This window comes from Kryptolebias marmoratus, linkage group LG6, assembly GCF_001649575.2.
Source record: "Kryptolebias marmoratus isolate JLee-2015 linkage group LG6, ASM164957v2, whole genome shotgun sequence".
Lineage (NCBI taxonomy): Eukaryota > Metazoa > Chordata > Actinopteri > Cyprinodontiformes > Rivulidae > Kryptolebias > Kryptolebias marmoratus.
The window spans coordinates 3,191,983-3,201,964 of NC_051435.1; the positions used below are offsets into that span (position 1 = coordinate 3,191,983).

General features: G+C 43.6%; 2 protein-coding genes across 2 annotated transcripts; both read right to left on the reverse strand.

Moving 5' to 3' along the window:
* Positions 1–7: 7 nt before the first annotated feature.
* On the reverse strand, positions 8–5,660 carry LOC108244283 (sterol 26-hydroxylase, mitochondrial). The gene is made up of 9 exons (XM_017430351.3): positions 5,411–5,660; positions 4,928–5,109; positions 3,342–3,541; positions 2,841–3,038; positions 2,218–2,381; positions 1,823–1,989; positions 1,663–1,744; positions 1,141–1,341; positions 8–617 (listed from the first exon to the last, which is right to left on the reverse strand). Exons 1-9 carry the CDS (start codon positions 5,642–5,644, stop codon positions 453–455), a joined length of 1,593 nt encoding a protein of 530 aa, XP_017285840.1. The 5' UTR covers positions 5,645–5,660; the 3' UTR covers positions 8–452.
* Positions 5,661–6,199: 539 nt separating this feature from the next.
* Positions 6,200–9,812, reverse strand: LOC108244286 (mitochondrial chaperone BCS1). The gene is made up of 7 exons (XM_017430354.3): positions 9,302–9,812; positions 9,044–9,183; positions 8,419–8,613; positions 8,191–8,254; positions 7,927–8,099; positions 7,503–7,620; positions 6,200–6,498 (listed from the first exon to the last, which is right to left on the reverse strand). The coding sequence occupies exons 1-7, from the start codon at positions 9,619–9,621 to the stop codon at positions 6,246–6,248; spliced, it is 1,263 nt and encodes a 420-aa protein (XP_017285843.1). The 5' UTR covers positions 9,622–9,812; the 3' UTR covers positions 6,200–6,245.
* Between the last annotated feature and the right edge of the window lie 170 nt (positions 9,813–9,982).

The window sequence follows — 9,982 nt, forward strand, 5'->3', positions numbered from 1 at the left end:
GAAAAGCGGCGGGCGATATACATTCCATCAAGGAATGCTAGGCCTTTAATTTTATAATAATGCGTTGCTATGCAGATGGACTGTTCACCGATCGCTGCATCAAACTCTCCCTGATCCCACACCTCTTTTTAACTTCACATACTGTACAAATTATACATGAAAATGTTCTTTCATCCCAAGTGACAAAAGTAATAAAAAGAAGAAAATGACTAAAAATCAACTAATTATTATCAGTCATTTCTTTTAAGCTTTGGTTCAACAGAATTATTTTTAAAAACTAATGAGTCTGGCCTTAACTTAATGATTACTTTTTAAAAGTTTCATTAAAATCTCCCCAGTTGTTCATGAGATATTAACGGTCCAGGCAAGCAAACACACTGGCAAAAACATTATCGCCCCTCAGCGGGCGATAACAACATCACACAAGCAGCTTTTATGTGCAGCCTCTTCAGTCAGTCGGTGCATAAACGTGGGTGAAACAGGTCTCTGTCCTCCGTCCTCCGTCCTCTGTCCACAAAGTGCAGGTTCAGTTGTTTGTCTGGAACCAGAACCGTCCGACTGATGCTTTTTAACTCTCCGGTTCTGGGGTCCGGTTTCACTTCAAACTGACGGATCAGCTGAGAAAAACAATAAATAAATAAATCTGGAGTTAACCACCTTGAACTGTTTATGTGAAGCCTTCTGAACAGAACCAGCCCAAAAACCAGAGAAAGGCAACATTTGCAGCTATTTGGATCCCAAATGTGGGATTGAGACTTAAGTGTGGTAAAAAAAAGTCTGGATAATTTTTAAAATCAAATACCCTTTAAACTTATAGCATTTTCCCCCCATAGTTGTTATAAAATATTTAAAAAGTTGTTATAAAATAGACTTCTACCAGCAGACATCAGGGTCTCTGATGCTGGGATTTTGTAGGTCAGGGGCTGAAGCGTTTGGGAACCCCTGCTTCGCAGTATTTGGGTGTAAAGCTTTGCTGAAAATCAAAGCGTTGGTCGAACCGTGTGAACCACCTGAGATCATCGGTTTGTGGTTTTATCACGCTGTGAAACACTTTCCTCTGATCTCAGCCGAGTCCACGACTGAAATCTGAGGTTTTATCTTCGCGTCTCATGGATCGTTTTTTCCCTTTCCTGGACTCACCTGAAACAGAACCAAATACATCTCAAGCTCAGCAACCCTGCGGCCAACACAGCCTCTCACGCCGTAGCCGAAGGGGATGGAGCCGAAGGGGTTCGGCCTCTGGTGGCCATCGCGGAGCCACCTCTCTGGCCTAAACGTGAACGACTGCGGGAAGACGCTCTCATCGTGGCTGATGGCGTAGTGACAGAAGGTGAAAGTGGTCTGCCAAAACAACCACAGCAACATTAAAGAAGGAAATTATAATCTAATATATAAAAAGCAATCTTATATATTTATAGTAATTTACCTAAATTTAAAGGTACTCATTGCAAAGTCATGAAGACTGGGCAAAAAATAAGAAAGTAAAAACCATAAACCATTTGATGTCGTTCAGGATAACCTTTTTTATTTATGTTTGATTTTATACTTTGCAATAAGTTCCTTTAACCCTGTTGCATTCAGAGTAAACCATGAAATCAAGTTATCACACCAAATAAGTAGAAAAAAAGGTAAATAAAATGCACTAAAAGAATAAAAACCTACTTTCTTTGGGAACTGATATCCACCAACAGATATGTTTTTTTCCGTCATGATTCTTGCATTTAAAGGAACCACAGGGTACATCCTGTAACACAAGGAGATATTGTTTATGGACAATGCCCTATTTTCCATCAAACACCATCATCTCTCCAAACAATCACACCTGAGCGTTTCCTTGATGACGGCCCGTAAATATGGCATCTGGGTGACCTCTGCAGCAGTGGGGATCCGGTCTGCTGGGACCACTGAGGACACTTCTTCATAAAGTCTGTCCTGGACTTGGGGATTCTTGGACAGCTGGTACAAAGCCCATGTGAGTGTGTTGGAAGTCTTTAAAATATAGAGAAAATCTTGTAAACGTATGGAACATAGCAAGCATGTGAAATGTTTAAACTTTTGTTTTACGTAATTTTGAATTTGATGGCAGCAACAAATCTAAAAAAAGAAGCTCGACATGAGCAACAACAGGCTGTAGAGGTAAGTGGTGCAATGGTGTTTACTCTATAATGCACAATTTTAGGCATGAATATCTTATTTCTAAGAAAACAGCTGATTTACCGTGTCCACTCCAGCCAGGAGCAGCTCAGTGATGCTGCCGTAGACGTCTTTAGCGCTCATCTGGGTGTTTGAGAGGATGTATGTCAGGTACTCCCCTTGCACATCCTGGTTTCTGTCCACTCGCTGCTGAATGTCCTCCATCTTCTTGTCAATCAACATTTTAGCTACGGTAAAAGCAGAAATTGAAGATTATAATTGGTCTGTTGGACCTTTTGGCTCCTACTTTGTTTTAAAACAGTTTAGTTTCTATGAATTCTGTTCATTTGTTTAGTGTTTTATACATAATTTTCACACCTGTAGCATGTTATTCATCACTCTCCTCACACTCAGTGCTTTTTTCCTCTGTTCCCTGGTAGATCGGGGCAAAGCAATGATTGCAAAACAAAACCCCATTGTTGTGTATACGGAAATTTCTCAGTCTTTTTGCAAATTTTGTCGACACTGTACGATGTGCTGCTACTAAAAGTCAAGCTGAGCCTCACATTTTGCTGCACTTTTTGCAGGACTGGGATAGGAAATGTTAAATGAATAATTGTGACAGAAATAATATTAAGAAAATAACAGATTAATAGTAATAAAGTTCCTTTATTCCTCATGCTTGGGCACCTTTAATTCAAGCTCACCAAAAGTGAAGATGCCCTCCCAGCCAGCGATGTAGCGCCCCCAGTAAGGAAGCAGGCGGCGGCTCCACTTGGGAAGAATCACCACCACCATACTGTAGGAGAACATCTGGGCAATGGAGTCGATGAATTCCTGAGTACCGGCTGGGATTTCCTTTTCCAGACAACCAAGTCTCGTCTCAAACAGTACTGAAGCAATACCTGTTCAGGAAAAGGAAGAAGAAGAAAGATTAGAACAGGGGTGTCCAATCCTGGTCCTCAGGGCCTCCATCCTGCATGTTTTCCTTGTTTCTCTGCTCCAACACAACTGATTCACGGTTAAATCACCTCTTCATGTTCTGCAGAAGCCTGTTAATCACCCATTGATTCAAATCAGGTGTGTTGGAGCAGAGAAACAAGTAAAACCTGCAGGATGGAGGCCCTGAGGACCAGGACTGGAGACCCCTGGATTAGAAGAACTGAACTGATGAAGAAGCTGATAGTTAGATACTGTTTAATGCATACTCTCTAATGAAAACAGATACAGCTCGTTGGAAATGTCCGAAACAAGATCTCCTGTCGGGCTGCGGCGACGCAGATATTCGATCCTTCTGATGAAGTCTGTGACCACCTCGTTGATGACCCCGGCGTACTGAGCAGAGTCCTTTGGATGAAGCATGCGTTTGTTCAACACCACCCTCAGGTTGTACCACTGCTTCCCTTCCCTGAGAACACAAATTCATGTTTCTGTGAGGAAAAAGCTTTGAACTCTACCTTACATGTGAGATATAGTTTGATTATTTTATTGTGTTCTGTGGTATTGAGTCTTTGGAGTTTTAGTTTATCCTGTTCTTTAAATAGACATCCCTTTCATTTGATTGTGTTCACGCATCTTTTGCTCAGCTCTTACTCTGTTTTAGTATTTTATCTTAAAGTGCAGTGGAGGAGAGGAGGCTGTCTGGGTTGGGGACCTCGGGGACTCAGATGATGCGATTCTGTTGGCACTTTGAGCCACGAACTCGCCGCTGGGACTGTTTACGTTACAGCCCACTGGGAAGAGCTGGAGCGGTCCCTCCAGGACCTCGAGTGGAGGAGTTCAGGCGTTTGGGAGTCCTGTTCAGAAGTGATGGCAGGATGGAGTGAGAGATGGATCGACGGATCGGGGCTTCATCTGCAGTAAAGAGGGTGTTGCTAAAGGAGGAGTTGATAGGAGACAAGGCGAGGAGCTCCATCATCCAGAGAGGGCTCGGAGTCAAGCCAGCTGAGATGGGTCGGGAATCTGATTAGGATGCTTCCCTCTGGAGGTTTTCCAGATTGTTCCCATTGGACCCAGAACTGATTGGAGGGATTATATATTCCCTCCGGCCTGGGAATGCCTTGGGATCCACGAGGAGGAGGTGGAGAGTGTTGCTGTGAGTTTCTCTCCTGGACCTGTGACCTCCGTGACCCGACCAATGGATGGATGTTTCAGTATTTTTGTTCCTTCATGTAGACTTTGCTTTAATTGGGCAGCTTGCTGCTGTCTAATTGATCGTTTTTAATCCAGTCTTGATTTGTTTTCCTGTTCCCTTAAGTTTATTATCTAATCTTATTTCAGCTGCAGATCGACCTCCCTTTGCAGCTTTTTTTGGATTGCACATTTAAATAAAAGTCACTCTCCTAATGATTCCCGTATGAAGTCTGGTTTTGGTTCTGAATTATTACTTGTGACAATCAAAACTTCAGTGTGTCCTCAAGTTGAACTCCAAAGACCCTAACAGATTAAATACTAACCCGTTCCAAATAAGCTGACCAAATAAGATAAGATTTTTATTAGTCAGAATGTATTACATTTTAATTTCAGGATTTACTTGAAAATACTCTGCGCTCTAAAACACTGAGCTGTCTTCTGCTTAATCAAATAATTTGATTTTGATATATTAAATTTAAATGCTCAGGCTGTCAGAAACAGGGACAACAATAAAAGCAATGTCTCTCCACTCAACAATTTTGAATCAGCTCATTTTAATCACAACAAGCTGTTATGTAAGAGTTTCAAGGATCGTTTTACAATCTGGAAGCAGTTAAATGGGAGTGAAGCCTTTCTGTGTGCATCAGTGTTTGGTTCTTACTCCGTAAAGGGCCCGTAGCCCAGTCCTCTCATGTCTCGGTACTCTGTCCACAGGGACATGTCTCCTCTGCTGGGAAACTTCTCGTCCTTCCTGAGGAGCTCCTCCAGCAGCTGAGGGGTGTTCACGGACACCGACTTCAGTCCGCTGTTGTATATGGGTCCATACAGCTGCTTCTCGTAGATCTGATGGGGGGTAAAACGTGGGAGAAACTTGTCTAAAAGCAAAAACAGTCCACTGTACGTCAGCTGAGACTGGTTATCTTGAGGTTGCTACAGAAAACACTTTGAGGTGCCTTCTTGCTGAAGTGCTATATAAAAAAAATGACTTGACTTAAAAACAAAAGGTGACTCTACCTGCCTAATTTTATTATGTGCAATCACTGGATGTAGATTGCTGCCATAAAAACACAGAAAGGCCACGAGACAAACCTGGTGCAAATAAAACCCTGCATCAGTCAGCCGGGCTGTGACACGGAGACCTCACCTGTAACTCATGCAGACGGTTGTAGAAACCCTGAAACACCATCCTGTAGAGAAGCTCCAGGAACCTGACCCGTGGGAGGTCCTCCGCCGTCCGAGGCTTGTCCTGGAGGGCATGGAGGGCCCCAGGGGCCGAGGTGGTCCTTCCCACGTCCCTGATGGAGACCCGTCCCCGAGAAACGGGGCACAACCATCTGCTGCTCCTCAGCAGTGATCTCTGTGAGAGCCACGCAGCCATCGCAGGGGCAGAATAAGAAGCAAACAGGGATCGAGTTACAGCTGGAACAGGAGGGGCCACGTCTCAGACTGTTTAACCCGTACGGCCCAGATCGCACACAGCAGCACTCAGAGGGCGTTTATGACGCCTGAGCTTTATGTAACTCAGAGTTCATCCCCTACTTTCTCCCAGTGAGCCCAATATCCTCATTAAATACAAAAAAATCCACTAAGAAATATATAAATACATACCAGGGAGCCCTGACTTCATGTTTTGACAATAAGCTGATGCATTTAAAACAATGGAACTTGTTGTATCCCGACTCTGGATCAGGAAGTGGACCATGCTTCTTGCCTCTTATGTAATCTTTAGGGTTGGGTTTAGCAATAATCAGCAGTTTAGGAGCTGAAACTGGCTGCAAGTTTCTCAGTTTGGATGTTTCATATTTAAAGCCAAACAAAGATATTCATGGATTAAACATCTTTAAATGAAAAGTTCTCAAAGCTTGAGTGGTTCTGCACAGAAAAGTCCAGAAACAAATATAAAAACAACAAACTCAGAGTTTCTTTAATAAATATTGTTTTTTATTCAGTAATCAGTCTCTGAATCGGCTCCGGTTCTGTCATCCTTTCATGTGAGCCACGTTGTCCACGGATCCAGCCGGGTCCGTTTTGTGCAGCAGGAAGTGTCCTTGCACCTGAGCGGCACTGATCTCAGCGTGGGCGGCTAACGCTCGCTCCGCGAAGCGCTCTCCTGCAGAGGGGGGCTCGCCCGGGTAGAACCGCTGGAACATCTGGCTGAGCTGCCAGCGGGTGCAGAACCCGATGTACTGCTTCAGGTCGACGCGGCCGGGCCGGATCAGCGCTGCGTCCAGCCTGTGTGCAGATGTCACAGGGAAAACGTTAAAGTTTATCTTTAAACGTGCAGAAGTAATAAAACAAACTGAAAACATTATTACAGAAAAATGCACGAGTAGAACTTTTATTTATTTATTGAAAGACCTCTGTTAGCAAAATATCTGATGAAACACTCAAAAAGGAATCATTGGATGAACGTCTACAACTTTCACTTTGGAGTCAACATGATTCAAGATGGCTGTCACAGCTAACTGACCTTAACAAACACAAAGATTGATCTAATTCAGACATTTTTGGAGATTTGAACTAAAACCTGATGAGGTAGTAGCTGAGAGTCATACTCTGAGCACTAAGAGATCACAAAAGATTGTTTCAAAACTTTCACAGCGATATGCATTTCTTTAAGGAGTGATACTTTCATTTGTGAGGAGAGCTTATTTAAAACAAGAAATTCAAAATTTAGGACTTTCTGTTGTGAAATCTTAATAAAAACATTTTCGGTGCTGCTTTGACAGTAAACATGTTGCCTTGTGGTTTTCAAAGCAGAAGAGGAAAATAAAAAAATATGTTTTATTTGTAAAAGTTTTGGATGATTTTTGTGAATCTAATCACCTAAAGTCTTGGTTTTCCTGTCAGTGAACAGCATTGATGTAGAAGAAAACGACACTGATATATGATTATTACTGCAGTTTGAAGGGTTTTAAGTTATTGCAGATTTTATTCTTTGTAGGTTTTTATTTAAACCCATTAAGAACTCAGTTACACAATAATCCTCCAGTCAGATATTAACATTTACTCTAAAACTGTTGAAAAATTTGAACTTTTATATATGAATGTTTGATTTAATTCAGTATAAACAGGTTTCATCAACGTGTCCTGAGATGAGACCGAATTAAATAGAAAAAAAGACTCTAAAAAGTCACTTTGCAGGCTTGTTTCGGTTCGCTCCAGCTGTTATTTAATTGTTGGACGTGTTAGTTTGTTTGCTTTTTAAATAAAACCATCTGTCCACACGTTGGTACCTTTCTATGAAGTTGGTGGTCATGAAAACGATTCTGGCCTCAGACGAAGCCACGCCATCGAGCGAGTTCAGGAGTCCGCTGAAGGTCAGCCTCCCCATTCCCTGATAGGCCAGCGGGTCTGAGGGGCAGAAAAACCAACAGCTCAGTTCAGGGGTCTGCAAGCTGCGGCTCGGGGGCCACAAGAGGCTCTTTGGAGCTTTGACCAAAAATAACAGGAAAATTCATATTTATGCTTCAAACCACAACAGGAACAGCTAATTGGAGCAGTTCTCTGCAATATGTGAAGAAAAGTTCAAAAACATATCAACAAATGAGTTTAAAACTTCAAACTTTAAAACAAAATGTGATTTTGTCCAACAGGATCTACCAATAATGATTCAAAGTCGGAACAAAGCTGAAACCTGGACTCCGTCCTGCTACTCACTCTCGGTGGGGAGCAGCTCTCGGCTCACAAACGCAGCGTCCACGTCCTCCAGCAGGATGATGCTTTGCTGCGGAGCGACGCTCAGGAGGTGATTCAGACGGTCGTCTGAAAGCGACCGGTCGCTCAGACTCAGCAGGCAGATGCTGTAGCCCAAATCCCCTGCCAGCGCCGTGCTGAAACACAACCGGACCCAAAACGGTTCCTGACGGTTCAGTCACAGCCGCAACAGGAAGGACGAGACGTGCAAACTGATGCCACACTCACATAAAGCTGCTCTTTCCACACCCGGGGGGGCCGTACAGCAGATACCCTCGTCTGTAGGGAATCCCTGCATCCAAAGAAAATCACTTTCAACCAAACTGCTACTAAGTGTCAATAATTCACCCCAAAAACAGTTAAAGTAGTTAGCATTTACACCCTAATTAACGGTTTTCTCTTCCTTGATTTTAAAAACCCGTAGTTAATCTCCAACTCTACAGGAGGCATTTTTACCTCGGTCTGTGTACCACTTGGGGTTTCCAATGAAGTCCTTCACGTCATCCACGATCCTTTCAGCCACGCCGGACTCCAGGACCACGGAGCTCAGAGGTCTGCGTCGCCGTGGAAACCCAAACGGCCTCCATTCTCCACCCATGGCTGTGTACATCACCGTTCTTCCCTCCTCCTGCTTCAGGGCGAGTTCCCTCGCTGAAAAACATTGTTTATGTTTGTTTACGTGAAAAGACTTGGATAACTTCTCAAGTACATAACAAAGAGACCTTTATTTAACACTAAAATTAACATTTCAGGGCAGAATGTAAAAAAAGGAAAGAAATGAAGCATGTTTTAGTCAAACTAATTTGACTCCAGAATCCTTTGGTCTACAGAGGAGTTTATGGTCGACTCAAGGAGCCTAAACCATCAGCCCTCCACCACCGTGCTGACAGCTGTTTGTGTCTTTCTCCTGCAGCTCTCCCTAACAAGCTGTCCTATCGTGACCTTTGACCTTTAGCCTGCTAACTGAGGCCTGACCAGGAGAAGATCTGCATTTGCATTTTGGCTTGGCTTGTAAACAGGACTGGATTATTTAGAGAACATTTTAAAAATTAAAGAAGATTTTTTTACTGAGAACACACACCTTCCTGTAGGATATTAAAGAACATTTGTCTGTCTCTGCCCAAAGCAGTGAAAGTGACGGACTCCCATGGAGTTCCAGTGTGAAGGTCAACCATCTGCTTCTCTCTGGTCCGCTCCACTGCGATCCACTTCCTCCCGTACCTGAAGACCACATGGGACCACTGTGACACAAGTTCTGCTTTTAACACAGAGAGTAAGCCAACTGATTCATCGATTAGTTTCCAGATTTTAAAAAGAGGATTTGGAGAATTTCACTGACCAGATGATGTGGTTCCCAGGGCTCGGGTGGAAGTCGAACTGTGTGTGAACCCGTCCGCTCTCGTGGGCCTGGTAGGAGGTCTCCACGCTGAGGTGCTGGGTGTGCTTGGCGTGCTTTGTGATCCAGCTCAGCAGCCAGCTGTAGCTCTTATCCCTGCTGGGAACCTCCAGGGTGATCATGTAGTTCCTGCGGAAGAAGATCATCCCCACCTGGGCTCCCTTCCTGGCCACGGCCAGCGCGGTCCCGACCCCAACCAGTCCAAAACCAGCGCCGAAGTAAGGGTTGTCCTTCAGGCTGTCCAAGAAGTCCGACAGCGGCATGATGCTGATTTCTGCGGTCCTCTCGTGAAATCAGAACTTTTATGGTTGTAACTTGTGAAGGAGAAAAATAACCATGTTCAAATCTGTTAAAAAAACAAGACTTATAACCTCGAAAATCCTCGTGTGTAGCAAATGAATGCAGAGAAGCGAACTCTACACTTCCTGTGTTTCAGGAAAAACATTCCGACTATTCTCTACTGCTCACGGTCATTTGTTCCCCACGTCTTTATCAATTATTTTTATAGTCGGTCCAAAAAAAATGTACCCACAGAACCCCTCGGGGACAGAGGTAGGAATAAAAACAAAGATCGTAACAATACGTTTAATCAGTTTAGTTATGTGTGCGCTCGGATTTACTAAG

Excerpts from the sequence above, each read along its gene's own strand:
- LOC108244283 (XM_017430351.3), bottom strand. The coding sequence starts at position 5,644 with ATGGCTGCGTGGCTCTCACAGAGATCACTGCTGAGGAGCAGCAGATGG. Across the intron at positions 3,039-3,341 it reads GTATCTGTTTTCATTAGAGA|GTATTGCTTCAGTACTGTTT; the intron begins GTATGCATTAAA and ends TTTCCTGAACAG. Across the intron at positions 618-1,140 it reads TGTATTTGGTTCTGTTTCAG|CTGATCCGTCAGTTTGAAGT; the intron begins GTGAGTCCAGGA and ends TGTTTTTCTCAG.
- LOC108244286 (XM_017430354.3), bottom strand. The coding sequence starts at position 9,621 with ATGCCGCTGTCGGACTTCTTGGACAGCCTGAAGGACAACCCTTACTTC. Across the intron at positions 8,614-9,043 it reads CTTTAATATCCTACAGGAAG|CGAGGGAACTCGCCCTGAAG; the intron begins GTGTGTGTTCTC and ends AATGTTTTTCAG. Across the intron at positions 8,255-8,418 it reads CAAGTGGTACACAGACCGAG|GGATTCCCTACAGACGAGGG; the intron begins GTAAAAATGCCT and ends CTTTGGATGCAG.